This window comes from Antechinus flavipes, chromosome 2 (genome assembly GCF_016432865.1).
Source record: "Antechinus flavipes isolate AdamAnt ecotype Samford, QLD, Australia chromosome 2, AdamAnt_v2, whole genome shotgun sequence".
NCBI classification, from domain to species: domain Eukaryota; kingdom Metazoa; phylum Chordata; class Mammalia; order Dasyuromorphia; family Dasyuridae; genus Antechinus; species Antechinus flavipes.
This window is the reverse complement of record NC_067399.1, coordinates 128,594,216-128,620,389: the sequence shown is the minus strand read 5'-3', so window position 1 is coordinate 128,620,389 and position 26,174 is coordinate 128,594,216. Positions and strand designations below refer to the sequence as shown.

Below are 26,174 nucleotides of genomic sequence, written 5' to 3'. Positions count from 1 at the left end.
GATAGCAAATATAGGTAAGAAAGATTACTATAGCAATATGGGCAGTTGCGACAGGAAGCCAGCTAACAGAGAGAGATCTGAGCTGAGCAAACCGTGACAATAGCAATGCCAAAAGTCTCTCCTTCCCCTTCCTTTTCCACTTCCCTGCTTCCACCCACCAAAATCGTCATTTCCTATACAACACATCAGGACTTGCACAAAGAGTGGGCGGGGCCATTCTTTCTCCAAGCTTATATATTAATAGATTATGGTCCAATTACTATTTAGCCTCATGTGCTTGGGACCTCAGTGCATCAACTCAAGCCTCAGCCCATTACAGGAAACAATATTTATTTCCTGAGATCATATAGATTAAGTGGTAAAGGAAAGATTCTAAACCACAATCTCTGTCTCCAAATGCAAAGACTTTTCTCTCTCCAGACAAGGGTACAAGAAAACTGAGGTTTAGCAAGAGATACTAATTTGTCCATCATAAGAAGCAAATCTAAGATTTACTGAATCGTTTGATTATAGCAGAGATTCTTAAACTGGGTTTTCTGAAATTAGTTTATTTTGGATAACTATTTTTAATATCATTAGTTTTCTTTCTAATTTTGGATACTTTGTTTTATTCATTTAAAGATATTCTTTGACTTTGTCAGATTACTTGCTATTTCAAAAGGGGAGAGGAGAGATAAGGGAGAAAAAAAATGAAACTCAAAATCTTACAAAAACCTTTATGTATAATTAGAAAAATCAAATACTATTAAAATTATAAAAAAGAGACTATTTGAGAAGGAGTCGTTAGGCTTAAAACATCCTGTCACAAAGGTCTATAATAAAAAAAAAAAGTGAAGAACCTCTATACTACAGCAAGTCTTCCTTTAATGATTCATTAATTTCATAAGATGAATAGAAGTTGTTCCTTAGATACAGATTTTTCACTCTAGTCCTAAAATAGGGTTACTGATAATATTAGGAATCCAGGAATTTAAGAAATATTCTACAGTGTCTTTATCTCACTGAGATTCCTTTGTTTTCTTCATTTTTCAGTCCTGTCAGTTTTTCATACAATTGAGAGTCACAGGTCTGAGCTTAGAATACTCTCTTTTCATTCTGCCTTTCATTAGTCAATAGGAAGGGTAAAGGAAAGGCAGCAAGGACAGTCATTGTTTTGAAAAGTATACAATGGTTCTGAAATCTTCAAGATTTTTTTTTCCATGATAATTTTGTTTTGTTTTTGAAGATAGGAAAATAACTTGTAAAATTATCAAGTATATAGAACTCCCTATGTGAAAATTCTCTCCACTGATTCACATTATCAACTCATCTGCAATTTATAATCTTGGAAACACTGGTGTGGTAAAGGGGGGGAACTAAAAGGTTAAGCGATTTGTTCTACCTCTTGTCATGAAACTGATATATATGTCAGAGGTAAGACTCCAGGGACAATATATGTACAGCTAGATACTGATTAGGGCCAATAATGAGTTCTGTGAAGTGCTCTCATGTATTAGAATTCAACTATTCAAAATTATAATTATGTAAAATAGGATAATTGGTTCCAGAACAACAGAAAGATACAGCATGAATTCAAAGAATGTGACCACATCACAGGGACCAATCTATAAAGTATTTTGTAAAATTTAGAGCATTTTATCAACATTACTATTAATCAGTTAGTCAACAAAACATTTAGTAAAGCTTTCTATGTGCCAATTTTTTCTTTTATTTTTTTTCTTACTCTAAGATCTATTCTCACTGTGCTATACCAAATTGTATCTTATTCCATGATTTACAAAACTAAATTGATCCAGTAGTTGATGCAATATAGACTCCTCAACATACTCCTACTTCAAAATGAGATTTTAAAAAACAGATAGACTATGAAAATGTTCATAGAACAAAGCCTATCAACAATAGGTTACAGTCATATTTTATACAAGTCAGATGAGGGAGAAAAAGGTAATTTATATTCGGACCAATTTAAGAAAAGCATAAGGTTTCTAAGCTACCATTTAGTTCTTAACAGAGCTCTGAGCTTCTGTCTGTTTCAACAGATAATTTGGATCCTCTTACATAATTCAAAACAGGAAGTGAAAAGATTGTCTTTTCTAATCAAGGATTGAAAAGAAATCATCTGTCAGATCAAGCCCCATTTTTTTTTTTTTTTTGCATCAGAAAATTTCAGAGAAAGGTTTGGGGAGCTTGCTTAATTTTCCCATTTCCTTCCTAACCTGGGGAAATTCCTCATAAGGCTGAACATAGAACTATTCACTCACACTCTGACTCAGGCCTGAATGTTATCTCTGTAAATCTTTTCACAGTGTACTAAATAATGAATAGTTAGAATTTACATGCAGAGGTCCTCAAACTTTTAAAATAGGGGGCCAGTTCACTATCCCTCAGATTGTTGGAGGGCTGGACTATAGTAAAAACAAAAACTTTTTTTTTTTTTTTTTTGTGGACCTTTAAATAAAGAAACTTCATAGCCCTGGGTGAGGGGGATAAACATCCTCAGCTGCTGCATCTGGCCTGCAGGCTGTAGTTTGAGGATCCCTGAAAGGTTTAGAAAGCATTTCACAAATTTCTCACTTGATCATCACAAGAATCCTGAGAAGTTGATACAATTATTATCTCCATTTTATAGATGAGCAAACTGAAACAGATGAATTGAAATTAACTTGCTCAAAGTCACACTAATGCTAAAATGAAAAGAATAGAACTGGAACATTGTACAGAGCAACGGCAATATTGTAATGATGATCAACTGTGAAAAACTTAGTAATTCTGGTCAATATAACCATCCAAGACAATTCTAAAAGATTCATGATAAAAAGAATGCTATCCAGAGAAAGAGCTATTAATTCTGAGTGAAAATGAAACATACTCCCTCCACACATAGTTTTCTTTCTTTTTCCTGCTTTGTTTCTTGCAACATGGCTAATGTGAGAATATATGTTCCATAAATAATTGATATATAATTGAAAAATGAGACCCTAATATAGCACATAGATTGGGAGAACCCAGAGTCAGGAAGAATTAGATTCAGATCCTGCCTGAAACATTTAAGGACTGTGTGAACCTTACAACAGTTTGTCAAAAAGTATTTATTAAATGGTTACTATTTAAATACTATTAAATTAATACTAATTAAATACTATTAAATGGTTACTATGTGCCAAGCACCATGCTAAGAATTGAGGAAACAAAGAAACATCTGCCTGGGGAAGGGTATCTGTCCTCTCAAAGACTTCACATGCTAATGAAGGAGAAAGATAAGGCTCTGCTCTCTTTAAGACTTTTGTACATGTGGTTGGATGGTAAACTTAGAATGGAAAGAGCTAGCACCTGGGGTGGAAAGGGCGGATGAGAAAGACTTAGAAAGCCCCCCTTTAGAAGGTAGTATTAGATCTGTGTCCTGAAGGAAGATAAGCTAAAATGTAGAAGAGAAAAGGGAGAGTAAACTGGAGGGATGTGGTGGAGGATAAACAATGTAAAAATGAAATCAGGGATAGTGTCTTCAAGGAATGCAAACAAACAAATATATCTGGCTTATAGAATGTATGAAAAGGAGTGAAATTTAAGACTAGAAATACAGGAAGGCGCCAAGTTGTGAAGAGTTGTAAATGCCAACCAAAAGACTTACTTGACTCATTTGAGTTTGTTGAGATGTGGAATATATGACATGGATGTTCCAGTGCTTTTTTTTTTTTTTTTTTGGTTATACATATTCAATCATATTAAACATATTTCCACATTAGTCATGTTGTGAAAGAAGAATCAGAACAAAAAGGAAAAAAGTGGAGGAAAAAAAACCCAACAAAAATGTGAAACTACATTCAGACTCCATATTTATTTCTCTGGATATAGATAGCATTTTCCATCATGGGTTTTTTTTTTTTTTGAATTGTTTTAGGTTATTGTATTGCAGAGAAGAGCTAGGGTTAACTATCACACAATAAACCTATGCTTTAGGAAAAACACTTTGACAGATGGACAAAAGACAGATTAGTGTGTGGAAACGTTTGAATCAAGGATACCAATTAGAAGATTATGGCAATAGTTTAGGTGAAAAGTAAGAGGTGATGAGGGCTAGATTTAGAGTATGTGAGGGGAAAAAAGAGAATAAATATATGTTGTGAGAGCTAGAGAGAATTTTCTGAAGGCATTTAACCTCATTTGATTCAGAGGAGAAGAAATTAGTGATGAACTGGAATCTGTGGATTTCTATATAATAATAGAGAACAGTGTATTCAGAACTATCCATCTTTTCTTTACTTCCTTGTAGGTTTTCTTTTGTTCTCTGCAATGTACTTTTTTACTTTATTTTTTTTTCTCCTTTTTCTTTCCCCTCAACTCCCCCAAGCAAAGTACAATTAGAGATATGTGTGTGTATACATACAGAGAGAAGCACACATATATATACCTACATGAATGCACAGATATAAATATATGTGTACAAATATATGTACACAAACATCTAAAACAATATTAATATGACTGATATATAATTTAGATTTCTCTTTAGATTGAATTTTTAAAAAAACTTGGACTTTGTATTAGATTAATTGCTACTATCCCTACTTTTTTCCCCTAATACATTCTATTTCTTATTGTTGTTATTGTTTGTGTAAGAATCTGTGAATTTTAAAAAATAATTTGATACTTAAATCTGTGAAACTACATATTCATAATAGAACCATATGCGTGCATTAAAATGTTCCAATTAAACTGAACTAAGTACTTCACACTTCAGATACTACAACTTTCAACATACTTTTCCAAATGATTGTTTCAGTTCATATTGAGACACTCATCCAGTTCTAAAGATTTGGGCTGAATATAAGAGAAAAAGATAGTTTGGCAGCAAATCAGATGTCCTGAAAGTTGCCTTATAAGGAGAAAAGAGGAGTACACAAGAAGAGGGCTATCTTTTTATTAGGCACCAACAAGGATTGAGCTATGGTATTCAAAAAGTACAATCTCTATCACTATGGTACATAGAATTTGATTTAATAGTATACTTAATTTCCCTCCTCTAGAAATATATTTCCTTGTAGTGAGTGGATATCCAGGTACCTCTAGATACTGTCACTTCTGTGACTTAATTAGTAATTTGTTTCAAGTCAAAATGCTTTCCTTTTTCTTTCCTTTTTTTTAAGTGCATGCAATTTTATAAATCATTGTCCTTAGCAGCATGGTGTTCAAGACTTATTAGAATCAGGGGATTTTAGAGCCAAAGTAATTCTCAGATTTGGTTGAGATCTCAGAAGTAGGAGACTCATACTCATAGAATCCAGAATTTCAATGAATTTCAGTAGTTATCTTATCGTCAGAGCCAGTAATCATTTCTATAATATTTCTGAGAAGTGTCATATTAACTGACCTCTAGTGATGTAGAGTTTTCTCCTTGATAAGTTAGCCCATTCCATATTGTCATATCTAATTTAAATGAAAAAGAAAATTTTACAATTCAATTCAGTCTATGTTACTCCCCAGCAGTTCTAGTTGTTGAGGTATTTGCATAGAATATAGGCATATGGGATGCATAGGGCTGAAAAATATTTTTTCCCCCTGGAAACTGAACTCTTTGTTCTTAGGTCTATCCTCTTTGAGCTAAACAGAATTAGGATTATTTTTTTCTTCCAAAACCAGAATTCTATATTATTCATTTTACTTATATGCTGGTCCAAATATAATGTTCAGAAATGTACATAGTATGCCAGATGTGACCAGACTATTTCTAGTAAAGGTATGGGCTATTTGCATAATGGGTGAAGAAAACAAGTTCCAGAGAAGTTAACAGACTGTTCCACAACCGCATACTCCCCTTCCTCCACCCTTTATTTCTTACTCTGTGGCATCTCTGCCTTGGGTCTTCCTGTCTTGATAAGAAGGGACCTTCATTACATGAATTCTTGGCTCACATGGCTTGAGATAGAAAACTTAATTAGGGTCGAGTTATTCTTTCCACAGGGAGTAATGTAGCTATGTAATGTCCCCTAAGCCTCAATTCTCCCCTAAGGCATCAGAAAGACTCAACCTTGCAATGACTTAGCCCCTCACTGAGTGCATTACTATATTTTTTTGGAGTTATTATTAAATGATTATAATCTTTTCTAGCCTGTAGCTAGGAGAATAGCCAGGGACTCATTTGGTATAATCACAGCAAAACCAGACAAACAACAATAAAAATGTCTAGTCTCAGTGGTCACTAATGCACTGCCCTTAGTGCTCCATCTAAATAATGTAGAACTAAAAGATGCATGGAGACCATCCCTTTCTCTCTTTTTTTCTCCCTCTCTCTATCCTTTTCAACCAAAGGCAGTTAGTTCAGTAGCTGCTTTTAAATAAAAATTCAGTGACCTCTTAGTTTTCCAGGGGTTTATTTTTTTCAGACTCTCTTACTTTCCTCTTTTGTCTCTGCTCACCACATTTTTGGCTATTTATCTAATTGCTATGTAGCTAGAGGCTGGGTAGGGGGAATAAAAGGAAATGACCCTGAAATGGATCATTTTTGCTCTTGATAAGAACTCTGGTGATAGGTCTGGTGGAGAGGAGGTCATATAACTTTGCCATTACAGTGAATTTCATCTGTCCAAACTTTTTCTATTTCCCATCAGTATTAACGTTCAAGAATTATCTGCATTGCATGCTACAGAGTTGCAATTTCTCTGGAAGGCAGAACTTAAAGTTCTTCAAGCAGATATATCATAATGTAGTCCTGACTTTTGGCAAAATTCTGAAGTAGAACCAAATTTTTCTTCTAGCTTTCATTTTAGTTCTTTCTTCCCTCGTTTCGCATAGTCTCCACCACCGTTATTATAAACCCTCCCCAAATTCAAGTACTTGCATTTATCCTCTGTCCTATTTATTTCTACAGACATTTACTTTTACTTCTGACTAATCCTCAGAAATGTGTTAAATGATAGGAATTTGCACTATAGCAAGTTATTTCTGAAGATGTTGCAGGTGTTTCAAACATAGCAATCTGTAAGGGCATAATTACAGTCACTTTGATAGATCAGAGGAGTATATTATAGGAACAGAAATTTTAGAACAGAAAAGGACATTAAAGGTCATATAATTCAACCCTCTCATTTTACAGATGGATAGACAGAGAGCCCCAGAAAGGTTAGGAAAGGAAGATTGGGTTGCAGGTACAATCTAGAATTAGTATATCATCTTAAAGTCTGAAGAAACCCTAGAAGGCTGTTAATCCAACCAATTCATAAACATTTTTAAAATATCCCTGACAGATGGTCATTTAGCCTCTGGTTGAGCTTTCTGAGAGACAATGAGGTAACATTTCTAGAAGACTAGTTCATTATTAGGATATTTTTACATATATTGAACCTCACAATAATAATAAGAGGACATAATGAAAAATGTTTTGGAATTCATAGTATCTCTTAATTGGAAGACACTTGAATGCTCATAAACTCTTTTCCTTTGTCCCATTTTCAGAGTATATGACAGCCCTTTAACTTGTCAAGGCTAATCTTTTCTCTTCTGGAAGCCTGGACTTACTATTCTCCACACATTTGTGCTCCCTCCTGGTTAGTGCTGGTAAATATTTAGTCTAATCTAATCAAATGTAATGAGATAAAGTTAGGTCTAACTGGCTTTCCAAAAAAATTAGGAAAAAAATTACATTTAATGTACATTATTAATATTTTCTCCATAACTTTCATAAGTCTAGAAAATCAACAAAACAGACCCTAATTTATAGCATTTGCAAATTTTTGAGATACTGAAAATTTAAAAATGGGATTTCACCAACCCAGATGAGCTAGTTTCAGCATACCCCTCCTTCCAGTTACTATTACTACTGACGCTATATCAACATGCTTCTTCCTTACTGACTAGAGATGTTATTAGGTGTCTTCCATTATTAAAAAATAAGTACACATATATATGATGAGATGATATATAAATAAGTGAATAAAGAAATAAATTTACAAATAATCAACTTGCTTTGATAAGACTATCCTCTCAAGTTAACATTTTATATTTTGTACTTTTCACTCTTATTCTTGAAGAAATAGCCTACATTTGCTGTTTCTAATTTCCCCAAGCCCTTATGGTCTGGCTTTTGATATCTATGCTCTATTGAAACTATTCTCTCAAGGATCACTAATGATTTTTCAGCTGCAAAAAGTTGGGCATTTTTTCAGTTCTCAACCTGCTTGATCTTTTTTATAGCTTTTAACACTCTTGTCTATCTCTTTTTTTTTTTTCTGAGATACACTCTCCTTCCCTGACTTCCAAGACATTGATCTTTCTTGATTCTCTTCCTACTTGTGTCACAGCTCTTTCTTAGTCTCCTTCAATGTTCATTTTATCCTGCTTCCATCTTTGAGTCTCATAAGACTCTGTTCTGGATCCTCTCTTCTCTTCTGTCTCTGTCTTTTTCTCTGCCATTCTGTCTCTGTCTTTTTTTGTTTTTTTTTTTGTTTTTTTCTCTCTTCTCTCTGCTTCTGTCTCTCTGTTTGTCTTTCTGTGTCTCTATCTCTCTTTCCCTGTCTCTCTCTCTGCATGTATATATGTGCGTATACACATATACATAAATAACCTTTATTTTTGTGATCTCATAAGCTCCTATGGATTATCATGTAGATTACTACCAAATATAAAAACATCTATATATCTGTACCTCTATATCTATGTCTGCTCAGCCCTATTTATCTCCTGAGAAATTTCCCTATATTTTGAATTGATTCCTAGCTATTTTGAAGTAAAGCTCCTGGGAGAATCTTATATTCAACATGTCTACACTGAATGTGTCCTTTAAATCTGTCTATCTTTCCAAGTTCCCTATTTCCGTGAGTGGAAACACCATTCTTCCAATCGTCCCTATTAGAAACTTCAGTCATTTTGATTTCTAATCTCCTTTTTACTACCTACACCCCATCTACCTCTCATCATCTCTATTTCTTTTTCTCTACTCTACTCATTTTAGTTGTCATGAACTTTCATTTCTAACTTTTCATTGTTGTTCAGCCATCTCTTTGCAACCACATTTGGTGTTTTCTTGGCAAAGACACTGGAGAGGTGTGCCATTTCCTTCTCAAGCTCGTTTTTTGGATAAGAAAAGGGAAGCAGATAGAGATATATGAACTTTCCTGAATCACACAGATAGTAAGTATAAGATTATATTTGAACTCAGGAAGATGTCTTCCTGACTCCATGCCCAACACTCTATCCACAACATTGCCTAGCTACCTTCTCTTTTTTTTTTTTTATAATCTCTTTAAAGATAATTTAAAACAGTCTCCATTTTGAATAAATTACAAATTCCTCAGTCTGGCATTTAAGTTTTCTATAACTTGGAAACCACCTGCTTTTTGAGATTTATTTCACATTTCTCCCCGTATTTGAGAGATAACAGAAAAGCAATTATCACAGAACCTTAAAGAAGCCCAGAAGACTTGGATTCAAGTCTTACCTTTGAAATATACTGTCAGTGTAACCCTGAACAATCTCTCACTATTCCATTCAGTTCTTCATGACTCAGTTCTTGAGAGGGTGTCAACCTGCATTAGTAAATGTTGTTTTCTCACCAGAAAGGTTCCTCTATGAAGTCACAGACCAAGGCAGTATCTTTTTCCCCTTTATATATTGCATGTATATGTATATGGCATGTCCTGCCAGATTAGTAATTGTGTTTAAACTTTATATTCCCCTCAGTGTATCTTCATGACTATAATACACTTCTTCATTTGCATGCTTCAAAAGCCTTATCTTACTTTGGCATTGGCCACTAACCCAATCAAAAGGAAAGAAAGAATCAATAATTTATTAAGTTCTACTAGGTGCCAGGTGCTGTGCTAAGAGCTTTACAAATATTATCTCATTTGATCTTCACAACAACCTTATGAAGTAGGTGTTGTATTATTCCTATTTTCCAACTGAAGCAAACATTTAAATGTTTTACCCAGTTCACATAACTAGTAAGTAGCTGAAGTCACATTTGAACTCAGGTCTCCCCAGCACCAGCCCCATATCTCTAACCCCTATACCAACTAGCTGTCATTACCTCTGGAAAGTCTTCTGGGGTTCATTCAATTCAACATGTTTCTTCCCTCCTTAGTTTTTCCTGCAGAATTTTTCCTGTTTTTTTTTTTTCTCCTCTAGATTTTTTTCTCATCAATATCCGACTTGCATTATGCCTTTCTGTACATATACATTTTCTTCTCCCCCAGTAGGATTCAAATTCCTTGCAGGTAATAGACTGTCCTTTTATAGCTTTTTATCCCCAGGGCCCAGATGCTGGCAAAATGTTTAGTAAAAGTTTATTGAATTAACTGATGGACCCTAAGGTTTTTTAATCCAATTTATCCATATTTGAATAAAAATAGCCATGATGCATGGTCATTTAGCACTGCTGAATGACCAGAAGTAGAGGTATAGAAGGGGAGGATTAGCTTTACATTAAATATATCACAATTTGGAATATATATCCTTAATCCTAAATATTGGATTTTATTTGAACAAAATATTTTTTTCTTTTCCTCTCATTATTTTTTGATACTTTTATATTTTCAATTTTTTTCACTTGACACTATATAGCACCTACTCTTAGACACTGTGTTTAGATTGATGGATTTATAATATTTGGGATACTTTAGACCTACCACAATAAACTTTAGCCACCTTTCAACCATTCCTTCTTCCAACTTTTTCACTTCCTCTCCTTCCCTTGGAACAATAATCAAATCAACATTACCATTCCTAGAACGGGCATACTAATCAATTGCTCTGTGATCCAATTAGCCATTGACCTTCTTTGTGATTTCCCAGATAAAATCACCCAAATCAAATCTTTCACTGAATAAGATGACAGGAAAAGATAATGATAAATGTTGAAGGGAATGTATGAAAACTAGGACATAAAATGCTGTTGGTGGACATAAAATGACTGTAAAATGATTCAACTATTTTGGAGAGCAATCAATTTGGAACTATACCCAAATAACTATAACGCTGAATACTCTTTGATCTAGTCACGTCTCTACTAGGTTTGTATTCCAATGAGATCATAAAAGAAGGAAAAGGACTGATGTGCAAAAAATGTTTGTAGAGATCTTTTGTGGGAATGGAATGGCAAAGAACTGGAAATTGAGTGGATGTTCATTTGTTGGGGAATGGCTGAATAAGTTATGGTATATGAATGTAATGGAATATGACTGTTCTATTAAAGAAATAATGAGTAGGCTGATTTCAGAAAAGCCTAGAAAACGTACATCAATTGAGTGAACAGAGCCAAGAAAACATTATATATAGTAGAAGCAAGATCATGTGATGATCAATTGTGATGGATTTGGCTCTTCTCAACAATATGGTGATTCAAGGCAATTCCAAGACTTGGGATGAAAAATGCCAACTACATCCAGAGCAAGAACTATGAAGACTGAATATGGATCAAAGCATAGTATTTTCAACTTTTTCTTTTGTTTTATTTGTTTTTCTGTCTAGTGTGTTTTCCCTTTTGGTCTGATTTTTCTTGCACAATGTGACAAATACTAAAATATGTTTAAAAGAACTGCACATATTTAATCTATATCAGATTGCTTGCTGTCTTTGGGAGGGGGAAGGGAAAGCAAAGAGGAAGAAAAATTTGGAATACAAAGTTTTACAAAAATGAATGTTGAAAACTGTCTTTACATGTATTTAAAAGAATAATAAACTACTGAAAGTAAATATATATGTAAATTATCCAATCATTTTTCTGTGATCACTACTTCCCTAGATATATTACCTTTCCGTCTATCAGGGTATAAGCTTTCTGGTGGCAGAGACAGGCTTGCTAATTTTTTTTTTGTATTTTTATTTCACAAATTCATAAAATAACAGTACCTGGCACATGGTAAGTACTTAATAAATAAATTTTTCATTTGTTCTTTTAACAAATATTTTCCTCTTTTGGTTTGAATATCACTGCCTTTGTGTGTATGTTATCCTTAAATTGGAACATTCTTTCTTTTATGGTTTAGTCAGTGCTTCTTACTTAAGTTTGTTTTTCCTTTCTTCCATGTTCCTTTTGTTAAAAAGTAAAATAAAATCATTCTTGGCAAAATATGACTTCTTTCAAGACAAAACAATCAATGATTTGGAATTGTTTATAAAAATTCATTTTTAAAGATAGGATTCTGCTGGAAAACAAATATATAGCAAAGGAAGGAAGGAATATTTCTTCACAAGAGAAAAGTGAAATATTAGAGCAAGAGAAGAAAAAGATTGGTAAAGACAGATTTCTTCCATTCAGTTATTTTATAGTAGAGAGAATTTTGTACTTCAAATTCTTTTCTTAAAATAAAAAACAAAACTTTTTTTGGGGGGGAGGAGGGGCTGCTAGGTGGCACAGTAGATAGAGCACAGCCAAGAAGTCAGGAGGACCTGAGTTCAAATCTGACCTCAGATATTTAACACTTCCTACCTGTATGATCCTGGGCTAGTCATTTAACCCCAATTGCCTCAGCCAGGAAAACAAACAAACAAACAAACAAAAAACCTCTCAAGTTTTTGGAAATTCACAGAATCACTAAAAAGTCTTCAAAAAGTCTCTTACATCACATCACCTATGCTTCACTGAGAATCTCCTCTCTTGTTAGCATTGCTAACAAGTAGCAATTCAACTTTTGTTCAAATACCTACAATGATGGGGAACTTACAACCTCAATAAGCCGTCCATTCTACTTTCAAATAGCTTCTCTAATTTAAAATCCTTTCAAGGAGATATGCAAAACAGCAAACAAATATAATTTTACCAGATAATACATATACCACATTCATTCTGGATATCTTTACCACTGCTTTTTCACATATAAACTAAATAGTCTGTTAGCAAATCCACCTCATTCATCTTTAACCATTGTCTAGCAATAAAATTTTTCAATTTGTGGCAACTCCCTTATGCATGATTCCTATGAGCTTTTAACTTCTTAAATTCTCCCTTGCCTTAAACTTCATATTGGTTTTGTTGCCACATATTCAATCTTTTTTTGTCTGAATACTGCAATTCCCAGTTTGTCTCTTTACTGCTTATTATTTATAGGATATGTATGTGTGAGATAAGGAATATTTCCTGAAAGAGTTATCAGGGAAAAAGGGAAGAAGTAAATGTAGACAACTTGTATCTCTATCACTGCTCTGTGGGTGACTATCTTACTCATTCTAATTATATGTCCCTGTGTTCTATTATATACATCCAGAAAATATCATGTTCATCATATAGCATACACAACTCAAACATCCTTACATACTTGATGGCAGAGTGTGAGTAAATATGGCAATAAGTAAATTTGCTAATGGAATATATATTACTAGAAGTTTCTCATTGTGGTTCCAACACACATAAATAGAATAAAGAATAAAGAAAAAGATATAGTAGGAAAGCACATTAATGGTAACCACATTAAAATATCTGCCAGAAGAATACATTAAGGTGGTGGTTGTTGTTCAGTCATTTAGGGTTAAGTCCAACTCTTCATGATCCCATTTTTTTTTTTTTTTTTGGTAAAGAAACCATAGTTGTTCACCATTGCTTTCTCCAGTTCATTTTACATATTAAGAAACTGAGGCAAACAAGGTTAAGTGCCTTGCCTGGGATCATACAGTTAGTAAGTGTCTAAGGCTAGATTTGAACTAGGAAGAGGAGTCTTCCTGACTCCAAATCTGGCACACTATTCACTATACCACTTAGTTACCCCTCCAGCGAGATAGTTGAATTTAGTAAGTGATAAGTTTCCCAAATATCCCCTCTTCATTTACTTATCACTCTACATCTAAAAAATTTCAATCCCCTTGGTAATTATCTCCAAGAAACTGTTACCTGTTAATGCTGTTTTTCTGTGCTAACATCTGCCAGTCTTTGCCTTTGGCACTGGGAGTATCAAATGTTGCACATATCCTCTGTCTGATGGAGTAGGGGATTTTGAAGGCTTTGGGGCCAGTCTGTGCAGGAAACGTATTGTCCTCTTGTGCAAAAAAAGTGATGGTTTCTCTTTCACTCTATAAATAAAAAAAGAAAATTGTGATCAGACCCAACTGTTAGCATCACAATTTCATGGAAGTCAATTCACAGGAGGAATTTTGCTTAACACACATTACTGTTTAATTGTATTTAATTGAATACATAGAAGGCAGTTCCTCTTCTTTAAAATAACAGTCTTATTTCACGACCCTGACAAATACCTCCTAAAAACCTACATCTCCTGGCTTCATTGAGCTATCTTCAATCTAGAAGTTCTCTATATCCTAATTGATTGGGATTATAAATTCATTAAGTACTATAATAGATAGCACCTCTTGGTGCTATAATTGTATGTAGTTAGACACAGTCATATTGTTCTGGTAATTTTAAAAATTAGTGATTATGGCAAATCTCACTGATAGTTTCACAATAATTTATCTCTCAGAGAGTTATCTCAAAATGGTGACTCTCAAATAAACCCCATCACTTCTGGTATATGATGATTCCATTTCTTACAGAGGTCCATATGACTTATGTCCCTTTTGAGAGGGCTCAATATATGAAAGACCTTCTTAATAATTATAAATATTAAATGAGGGTTGATAAGCTATATAATATCTCAAGTTCCTTATAGATATAAAATGTTGATTCAATGAAATATTGGCAGTTAAGAGCTCAAGCTTTGCTTTTTATAGAGTGGGAAAGAATTTGATATGCATGGCATTTGTCAAGTGTATGTGGCACAGATATTTTGATTAAGTATTTCTTTAAATGTGTCAGAAAGGCATAAAAATGTACTGTTCTTATGGAACTTATAAAAAACCTCTAAACCTTGACTGCAAAAGTTGTGCTGTTGGTAGAAGTTTACCCCACCTCCACCTCTACTTCCAGGATGGTGTGATCCTGGGCACCTGGTGGAATTAATTAACAACAGCAGCAACCTAACAAAGTAGGCTGGTTTGCAGGTGAATGAATGACAGTTTTAAAATGTATAAATATGGATTGTGAGAGCACAAAAAAAGAGAAAGTTTCTGACTTTTAATGGCAGTTTGATGGGTGGCCTTCCTTCCCCCTTTCACTTAGAAACTTTTCTATTTTAAATCAGTTCATTGCACAAGGATGGAGATGCCACCAGTCACTTTATATAACATTTATGATGTATTCCAAAAAGCATCTGGACCAGGTAATAAGAATCCTGTAGATACATCACATTTTCTGATTGTTTAAATTAAATATGCAGAGGGAAGAGTAGATTTCATGCCCTGCACATCTGAGATAAGCAGTTGCTACCTGGTTAGCTGAGGGAATTGTAAAGCAATGAGGAATTCCAAGTATTCAGTCTATTTTGTCAAATTATCCCCTTACTTCCATCACCTTTGGAGATGGGATAAGAAAACTTGCCACATGATTGAATCTGCTTGAAGGGAAAATTGTAACATGTAAAATTCCCATTTAAACTTCTTTCCCCAAAATATGATTCTACTGCAGTATTTTATTGAAGAACAAGGATGAGAAAAATTGCTTGGAGATGCCTCCCTTTTTTATACAGCCTAGATTTACCATCTATAGTACTAAGCGTCACTGATAACTCCGAAAGGTATCATTCACCACTAGTCCTTGGTCAATTCAATTGGTTTTTCTAGGCCAGTAAGAGATTTATGTTTAAAGAACATCATCTGATAATGAAAGTTCTAAACTTGGTCTGATACTAATCTTACTTTTTAAAACAAAGACCAAATTCTTCTTTTATCCATGAAATAATATTAAAATAGGAAGGCAAGAGAGATGGTTTCCCTAGAAAATAATTTCATTTAGCAGGATGGAAGGTGATGGTAGATGTGAGGTAGTCCATGAGGAACTAAATTACCAAATTTACTTAGAGATAACAAAACAGTCATATTTGTGTGTTCAAAACAAAATCAAACTCTTACTGACAAACCAAATCTTTTATTCTTCTTGTCTTGCTGTTGAATCTGTGGACCCCAGAAGCTAGAGCAACTAATGAAACTTAACATTGGCACTTTAAGCCAAAAAAGTTCAAGTTCTCATTTTGGAATAGGAAAAACAATGTTCAAAAGGACAGGATTAGATATTAGAGGATATGGACTGTAGTCCAGCCTCTGACACTTGTTTCTCTAGTGTAACACCAAGAATCTGTAGCATGAGCAGTGGCCATAACCCCAGTAAACCTCAACAGTTGGGATAAATTAGGGGGAGAGTAACTGACAGACTACCAAACAATCAATAAGTTAGGGAAGTGTCTATCTCGGGAATGTGAAGACTTCCCCCAACCAAATGGGCAGATGAAAACAATTTGTTTTAACAGTCATGATTACTGCACTTTGGAAAAACTCTTAGCCCTTGGTTGAGCATGGCAGATGCCAAGGTTAACCACTGCATCTTGGACCATCATTAATGACCTTGACTTTTGTCCTGTCACTGGACTTGGATAATTCAAGAAGAGGAAATGAAGCTGATGATTTTGTGCTACTTTACCTCACTCAAATCCAAATCATCTACAAGTCAGGACATTATTTGTGATGTCACTAGTCTTTTTGAAAGTGAAGGACAAACTGCAACAACAAATTTGTTTTATCATAGAGAAGTCACTCCATCTTTCTAAATTTCAGTTTTCTCATCCATCATTCTCTCAACCATAGCATACTGTAGGGAAAGTGCTTTGTAAATATTAAAGAACTATAGAACTGTGAATCATCTTTGTATCTTTATCCTCATCAATATACTCATATTACTGCTGGTATTGTTTGGAGAGCTTCAGAAACCTGGGATCCACATTGTTCTTGCCCTACAGGGATTTGATTTCCCTATTAGGTAGAATAGCAAAGGGTGCATCATGTGATATAATATTGCCTAAATCTGCATGATAAATTGCTTTTGACTTAGGATTCTGAAAAAGGAATGATGCCCTTTAAAAAGTTAACCTTTGAATGCCATCTCAACAACTAGAAAGAAAAGGTAGCAGATGAAGAGTTACACATAAAAGCTGTATTCTGCTTTCTTCTCAGTCTAGGAGTTTATTTAATGATTCTAGGCTTTTTTTTTTTTTTGCCTTTTTTGTTCAAATTATTTATTAAAGGTTTAGAGGAAATAATCCCCTAAGCTATCTTGGTTTTGCTGAGGGATGAGGGAATGAGACAAGCAGTTTTTATCTATGAACAAAGCATTTACCTACCATCAAATGATCATGAAATAAATTGGACTATGAGAGACCATCTTATAGAGGTCCCTTCTTTCAGATAGGTCAATATCTAAATCTAGGAGAGTTGTTTATTTTCTTTCCAAAGATATATGGAGAGAGAACTTTCTAAGGATCATGTTTTATCCCACCATTATGAGTGAATGAAGCACTAGGTATAAAAATAGAAAAACAAGGAGCTCACATTGTAATTGGGGAGACAACATGCCCCAATCTCTGCAATGTGGAAAGGATAACTCTGTGTGTGTGTGTGTGTGTGTGTATGTGTGTATGTACACATACATGTATGTGTGTGTGTTGTATTTATATACATATACATTACACACACACACAAACACACAGTGTTATCCCTTCCATGTCGCAGAGGTTGGGCACAGAGCCCTCACAATCTGGAAAACTGACATAAATTTTATTGGCCTTCTCTTTGTGTCAGAGAAGAAATCTGAACTTTATTTTTTTTTCTTTATGGGGTCTTTGCATGCACTTTATTGTAAATTTTGGGTTGATATATAATAGTATACATATATTTTATAAATTTATGAGTTTCTAAGTTTTATCTGCTGATACACAAAGACATGTTGTCTGCAGTTTCCATAAAATTCCCCCAAAATTCTCATTAAATTTCTTATGCTGACCCCCAATACACCAAAATATTGATAGGGAAAGCCACAATGTAAAAGGGACAACTGTAAGCAATAAGCTACATAGGAATGTAGTCTTTAATGTTATTTCACTGAATTATCATAAGAATATTTATCTTTCTTTTCTGCCTTGCATGATCTACTCAGATACTTATGACTGTTTTGCCTTTGGATATCAAAACACTTTGTTCTGCACTTTCTCTAATACATTATCTATTATTCTGTATTGTTTGAATGTGTGTGTCTTTTGTTTCTTTTGCCCCCCCCCCCCATTTTAGATTGTAGGTTTTTTTTTTTTTTTAACATAATTGCTTTGGAGTCAAAAGACCTGAATTTGGTTCTGACATTTAAATGTTACTCTGGTCAAATAATTTGACTTTCTGGAGCTATTTCCTTATCTATAATATGAGGAAGTTGTCCTAGAACTCTGAAATTCTTTCTAGTTCTACATCCTAGGTCAACTTTTCTTTCCCTCCTCATCTTACTATTTTTCACTTACTATTTGTATGACCTTGGGCAAGTGACATGTGATTCTGAATATGTTCTCCTTCAAAAGAAAGAAAGTGGACTAGATGATTTCTAAAATATCTTCTGTTTCTAAATCTAGCACCCCATGATGTGATGGCAATGTTATACATAGCAGAAACTGAAGTTTTTACTTGCCTTAATTGTGCTTGTCTTGCTGATTTAACCTAAACTCCTCCTATTTTAGTTTCAACTTATTCCTTCTTATTTTGTTTTCTACAAACACACAAAATACTCCATACAGGAATTCTTCATACATATGAAGACAGAATATCTGTGTTGCCAAATAAAGGTGCCATCTTGCTAGCAAGCATAGCATTTAAGATGTGTATAAAGTACTATATGCGTATAAAGTATAAAATAAAATAATGTAATAGACCAAATCTCTCTACCTGATAGAAACATGGCAACATATTCAATCATTATATAAGGGATTAATGTCACCAAGCATTGATATCCTCCCTTCCTGAAAAAAAAGAAATAAATACAGCTTCTAAAATGGAAAATTTTATACAATAGCACAAATCTGGCCAATATCTCTTTAAAACAACATACTAGCATTGATACATAGGGTTGTGGATTTTGATCTGAAAGGAACTTTTAAAGTTATCTAACCTTATTTTAGGAGATAAGGAAAGTGAAATCCAAATCAATCAATCAGTAAAATTTTGTTAAGAATTGTTTATATTCAGACATTACTAACCTCTAGGGATGCAAAAAGAGGCAAAAGACCATTCCTATACAATCTGGTTAAGTGATCTGACTGAAGTTAAATGGTGTAAGTTTGGGTCTGGAATCAGGAAGATTCATCTTCCTAAGTGTAAATCTGGACTCAGATACTAGGTATGTGATCCTAGGGGAGGCACTTCACCATTTGCCTCAGTTTCCTTATCTGTAGAAGTAGCTAGAAAAGGAAATGCAAACCACTCCCATATCTTTGCTAAGAAAACCTAACATGGGGTCACATGACTGGAAAATGACTGAAAAGTTGTAGAACAAGAATTTGAATTCTGATCCTGCAACTCTAAATGCTCTGTACTACATTATGTCCCATAATTGTCTCTCAGGTACAATAAGTTACACAAGATATTTCTGTGATGGAAACCTTTCAAACCACTGCCACAAATAAATTGGACATGGTTAGCACTTGAAGTTCAGCTGATGTTATAGGGAAAAAAATCCATCATCCTATTTTTTCCTTGGAAATACAAGAGTTCAATAATGCTGAGAACCAAGTGTATAAGATTTTAAAATCCTAACATCATTTTCCTCAGCATTAATTTTCTGCAAAAGTTGAAGTTGCTACCTGCAAAGCCAGGATGCCTTAAAGCCCTCTACCTGAAATTCTTTTGTTAATCTCTTCTCTCAATTTCAATCTCAAATAAGGGTTATTTGCATTGGAGAGAACCAGCATTGTGCATTCTGGCTATTCTTCCTAACTTTTTCTAAAATTTATATTGTACCTTGAAATTCATTGGAATAGGATATCAATTAATAATCCATGACTGTTCAAGCAAAAAAAAATCATAATCCCCTGCTTATGACTCGAGCTGTACCACTGATTCCTCTTTTTCAAAGGGTGCCTAGTACTAATTGAATTTAATAAATTCAAATCTGGCAAATACATGCTTCTTGAGATGGCCATTCGTTTGGAGAAGTGGTCCCTTGGGAAATGCTCTGGTATTTAGTGGAACAACTATTTTAGGATTAAGGACTACCAGAGAGGAGATGACAGATCAGTGAGTGAAACAGGAAAGTTACATGTCCTACTCAACTGATCTCCTCACCACGGACTGTGGCAATTCATCTTTCAGAAAGATTGAATCCACTCTGAAACTCATTCCTCTTCATTGTTTCCTGGTCCTATTCCTCTTTTCAACTAATTGAAAAGAGTAGAGGGCAGACTTCAGAAAGCTCCTCTCAGATCCTCCATTTAAGGAAAGGGTCTAGTACACACATATCTATATCTATTTTAGAATAATGTCACTCTGGAAGAATTGTCTCAATAAGAACTCACATTTTTATATCCTTACGAGCCTATGAAACAGATAACATGAACAATACTATTCCCATTTTACAGATAACAAAACTGGAGATCTGAGAGCTCATAGGCCCAGAGACTCATTGCTCTTAGTACCCAAGGTAACATTCAAACACACGTCTCTTATCTCTAAATCTGGTACTTGTCTTGTGCTATATCTTCGAAACATTATTGCCATGTGGAGCTTAGAAATCAAGTTCTACAAATAAAAAACTTCACACATTTCCTTTGATGCATCTAAGAGAGATCCCATGCTGGAGAAATATCAAAAAGTCTGAGCTGGAGTCTTGCCTCCATTACTTAAGGTAGTTAAGTGGTAAACTTGGAATTGGGAAAATCTGGATTCAAATACTAAATTTTTTACTTAGGACAAATAATGTTTCCCAGCCTCATATTCCTCATCTTTAAATGTGGATAATAATAGTACTTGTCCCAAAGGGTTGTTGAGAAGATCAAATGATAAAACATACTTAAAGTGCTTTACAAGTTTCTACTACTATCTAAATGCTATTATTATTATTACCAATAAATAGCTGTGTTATTTTGGATTACTTCCTTAACATTTCAGCCTGTTTCCTTATTGGTCATGTAGCCATCTATAAATGAGTATTATATCCTGCCTACCCCAAAGGGTTGCCATAAACTTGAGATGATTTAATGAGTGTGTACCTGTTTTTATCAACAGTAAAAGTCTTCACAGGTTGAGACTGTTCTTGTGTTGGTGGTTATAGATAGAAAGGATAGAGAGCTAGCCTCAAATGCAACCCTAGCTCGAGCCCTGATTTTGACACATGACCTGACTATATTCTTAGTGTTCAAGGCAAACCTAAGATTCTAAATCGCAGAGAAGGGGTGCCAAATTGCAGTAGGAGACGAACTTTCTTCACATAACAGTTTCCCAATGTTGATGAAATTTCAGGTCCAGTACCTATCCATTTCTGTATTATTGTTGTTGCTGGTGTTATTACTGCATGATTCTAGGAAAGTCACTCAATAACTGATTATCTCAATTTCCTCAACTATAAAATGGTTATAACAATAATAATATTAATGTCACAGTTTGATCTTTGTAAAGATCAAACGAGATAATATTTGGAAAAATCATTTAGTGCAGTAGCTACCCACAGAGTAAGTGTTAAATAAATGTTCATTTCCTTTCCATCATCATCCTTTTTACTATTACAAATATCAGTAGTCCAAGCATGCAACAACGACGGCCAACATCTTACCTCTAGGATGGATGTCTGCACTTGGAGGATTTGTTCATGGCCTTTGAGCTGCCGGATGCATATCTTGCATGACAGCTGGGTGGTGGTGGGAGTGTAGCGCTCCAGGGAGAAGGCACAGTGCAGGGGTTGTCGGTTACTGCACCACACCCGAGAAAATGGGACTTCCTGCAGGCGAGATGGAAGAGAGAGGGGGCAAATGACATGTGGACCCATTGGACGTGAGCAGAGAACAGGAAAAATAATGGCAACTATAATAATGATGGCAGCAAAGATAATTGCATACATGCCTTTGATGGAATTGTTTTTGAAATAATGTTCGAGCATATGCCAAGTAGCACAAAACTAATTAATGTCAATTCCAATTGGTACTATTAGTATTCCAAGGCTACCACAAGCTTGAGTTTTACTCTGTGGCACAAATGATTAGGAGAAAAACCCTCCATAAAGAATCACCTTTTTCTCTTCCATAAATGCTTTCTTTGAAAGGACTATAAGAACCTCTATTCCAGAACTATGGTTATAAGATTCCTGAACTTAGGGTAGTATGGCTGCCATAAAAGAACTGAGTTCAAATCTTCATCCTACTATTTGTTATCTGCATGCTCTCAGGTAAGTATATCTCTGAACCTTGATTTTCTTTTCTAACAAATTAAAGACCCATATAGGATGATTTCTAAGGCCTCTTCTAGCTCCAAATGCAATGATCTTCACAACATGCATCATATATAGACCACCCTTATCCCATGTATATCATTAACAACTAATATCAATTCATAAGCAGTACAATTAAAAAAGGAGTTATTACAAAGTTATACTATTGGACATTAGAAACTCACACTTAAACATGTCCATGCACAACAATACAAACTACTCCAGTTTCATTCAGATATATAAAACTCTCAACTACTCCTTCTCTTCCTCATAATCTTCCCAACAGTGTTCAGAGTGTAATCAGTCATGAGAAATAAAACACTAAGGTGGATCTCTGACCTCTACAAACATTTAGAACCAATTGGACTGAGTGCAGAGATGAGATTTGCAGTGATCTCATGTATCCATTCTTCCTTCACAAATTGAAACAAGCTACCTCTCCTATCTTTACTTCTCCTTACAAGTTTTAATAGAATCTTGTTTAATCATGTTGAAATTTGTAATAGAAGAGCAGAAAGGTACACATAGTCTAGCATACCCACTAGTACTGGAGAAGACAGATTTTCAAGGATTTGCAGAAATGTCAGGTAGGATCCTATAATTTTACAGAGAAAGTTACTCCAGAAAGAATGGGGACCATTGAAGAATGAAATTTTGAGCCACAAAGAATAACCATTCATATAAAGATGAAAATGTGAAGTTGTTTAAAGACATTAATGTGGATGCACAGGAACACACTGATGTAAATGAAATTTTTTTTAATAAACAGACAATATAATGTAAATAAGGAAAGCTACAGAATACCAAAATAGAGTGTTATAAGGATAATGTCAGGTCAAGGAAGAGAAAGGGATGTATGTAAGGATGTAGAAATAGTAAATTGAACAGAAGGGATTCAAACCCGCAATATCCAATTCCAGAACTAAGACCCTTTCCATTATACCATATATTGTGGTTAAGTGCTCAATTATCACTGTCATTATCTAATTTTATCTCTTTCAAATGATCTTCTCTTATTTTGCTTCTCTTTCTGTCACACTCTTGAATGAGAAAAAACAAAATAAACGCACTCAAACAAAACTAGGAAAAAAGAAAAATTGCAAGTCAGTCATTTTAGCTTTCTGTGGTCAAGCTAGCTATGAAGTATTGATATGCTTTAAGTTCAATTGTTCAGTTTTCTTGTTCTACCTCATATAATCCTATATATTAATTTGCCACCTTTATACAAACAAGGTCTAAACATACATGTCCAGTTGTACATACACTGATGCTATCTTTACAACAGGTCTCTTATTCTTTAACCATCATTCTGATCTTTCATCCACTGAAAACCTGGATTGTATACCTGGATCTCCTAACTCTGATAGATATATATGTATGCACACACACACACACACACACACACACACACACACACACAGTTATAATGTCTAGGGTAATAGAGAAGGAAAAAGAAAAAAAAAAGAAATTTATATGATAGATTTATTTTATATTTAAAAGAAAAAGAGTATTGTACTTAATAGATTTGCAGTTTCATGTGCAATAATCTTCTAAATATTCTACTATGCAATGAAAATGCTTGTATTATTTTCTAAATTAAAAATAAAATTTAAAAAATGATATTACCTAGGTATGTTTCTTCTACCTCTAAAATAAAATTTAAAAAATAAACAAAATGAACAACAACTCATATTTATTATTGAAAATCCTTCACAATCATGCTGTCTTTTATCCTTTTCTGGCTACTGAATATTATTCTACTTTATATATTGTCAATTTGAGTCAAATTGGTATACTTACTGATCCTGTGAAGACCATTCTAGTTTCCTTGTCTAGGTCTTGCACAGGCCATCCTACACATACCTAGAATGTACTTGCTTTTTACTTCTGGCTCATAGAATGTTCAAATTAAGTTTCTTCAAGGCTTAACTCAAGTTCTACTTCCTTCATGAGATCTACCCCATTTCCCCCAATTTTTAGTGCCCTTCCTTTTCTATTTTTAGTGTCCTCTTTTTTGCCTTCTTTATTTCTCTACAAAATCAAAATATTTTGAATATCCTATTTTAAGATAGAATCAAAGGAATTTTCTTTATTGTTGACTGAAGTAGCAGCTGCCAATAGTGATAAACAAAACATTAACAAATAATACAATTAGAGCTGCTGTGATTACTGTTTTTCCAGGGCAATCATCTTTGCTTTCATTTATTTAAAAATTTAAAAGAAAAAAAAAAGTAGAAAAAAGAAACTCAATGAATAGGAAATATGTAGAAAGTAATATGGGAGGACAAAGTGTGGCAAAGTTATGGGTGTTTAAAGTATTCCGGAAATGTTTTCATTTTGATTCCCATTATAATTAGGTTCCTAGCAGATGGAGAGAATGTAAATCATCTCTTAGCAGTAGACAGGCACTGGTTCTCTAAGATGCAGAGCATGCTGGAAAAGACAGCTGCTTTTATCTTTGCGAGGTGACAGCCTGGCTTTGTATTTCTCTGGCTTAATGCATATTTTGAAAATATTTTATTGTACATTATGTATAACATATTCTCTGCACTAAATGACCCTCTTATCACCTCCAACAAGGGATCAAATGAAACATGATTAAAGTGGATATAAGGTTCCAGCAAATCTGTTGAGAATAATGTGATTCTCTTTCCAGAGGAGAGTTCTGACTTTTGGGTATTCCTTTCTTAATTATTTCCTCTTTATTCTGTATGTAGCTTGCTTTTATATATTTGTTTGTTATCTCTACCATTAGATTGTAAGGTCCTTGAGAACAGGATCTGTTTTTGGCTTCTTTTTGTATTACTAGTGCTTAGTATAATGCCTGGCGCATAGTAGGCACTTATTAAGTGAATTGATTGATTAAAGATAGCAATATGTCTATTTCTGGTGGTGACCATGGAGTGTTGAAATAGCATTTACTCAGGAGCATTCTTTATCCTCCATGATCTTCTCTTGGCAAATACATATGGACAGAGGGGACAAAAAACTTAAAATATAGGAATTATTGCCTAATTTGAGCTCATAGATATCTCTCAGAGTTGGTAGAATAAAACTAAGCTATAATATGCCTCTGAATAGGTATAACTTATTAAAGAGAAATAAGCAAAATGGTAGGAGGACAGCATGTAATATTTTAATGGAAAGTCAACTTATACAAGGAAATAAAAGAAGAGCTAGAGGAGCAAATGTATTGGAAGTATAATGGGTAAAGATCAGTGTTGGGAGAAATAGTAGCTGATTCATTATTGGTGTAAACTCTTAAATGACTTGATGAGAAAGAAAAAAAATATAGATAATGAGTTTGGAAACAGTTCACAAGTCTGGCACAGGGGTGTGATATAGCAATGATAAAAACTTCAATTATTCAAACATAAGCTAGAACACATTGGAGAAAACAGAAAAGCAAAAAACTCCTTTACATATCCTAATGATGATACTATTCTTTAAAGGAGGAAGAATCAACAAAGGGGAATTTTATACTGTATTTTGTTATTTTTGCTGTGGTAGAAAAAACAGGGCATTAGATAGAGCAGAGAATCAAGCAGAAGAAGATTAGAATTTGTGATAGAGATACAGAAGAAAGATAGTTTGTTTGGTATGTACCTTAAGTATTGAGAAAGAGATTTCAATTGTTCTGGTCCGTTATTAGGATAGGTAAATTTCCATAGCCTTGGGTTTTACAATGGAAGTCTTATCAGGAAGGATGAGTAACTTAGAAAAATGATGTTCTTAATACATAAAGGAAAACTTCAATGAAGAGGAAAAATGGTATTAAATCAAATAACTGATCATTTAAGTACACTGGTTACACCAATTAACTTAGATTTTTCTTTTCAATTTTATATATGTATATTTATATGTGTGTGTGTGTGTGTGTGTGTGTGTGTGCAATAGAGAGACAGGGACAGAG

At 34.1% G+C, this 26,174-nt stretch overlaps 1 protein-coding gene across 1 annotated transcript in view; it reads right to left on the bottom strand.

Annotated features, from left to right (window-relative positions):
• Window positions 1-26,174, bottom strand: part of UNC5D (unc-5 netrin receptor D) — a 790,136-nt gene that overhangs the window by 13,095 nt on the left and 750,867 nt on the right. The window contains exons 15-16 of the mRNA XM_051975504.1: window positions 21,611-21,775; window positions 13,817-13,995 (exon numbers count right to left, since the gene is read on the bottom strand). Coding sequence (XP_051831464.1) covers window positions 13,817-13,995; window positions 21,611-21,775 — 344 coding nt within the window. The remainder of the gene's footprint in view (window positions 1-13,816; window positions 13,996-21,610; window positions 21,776-26,174) is intronic.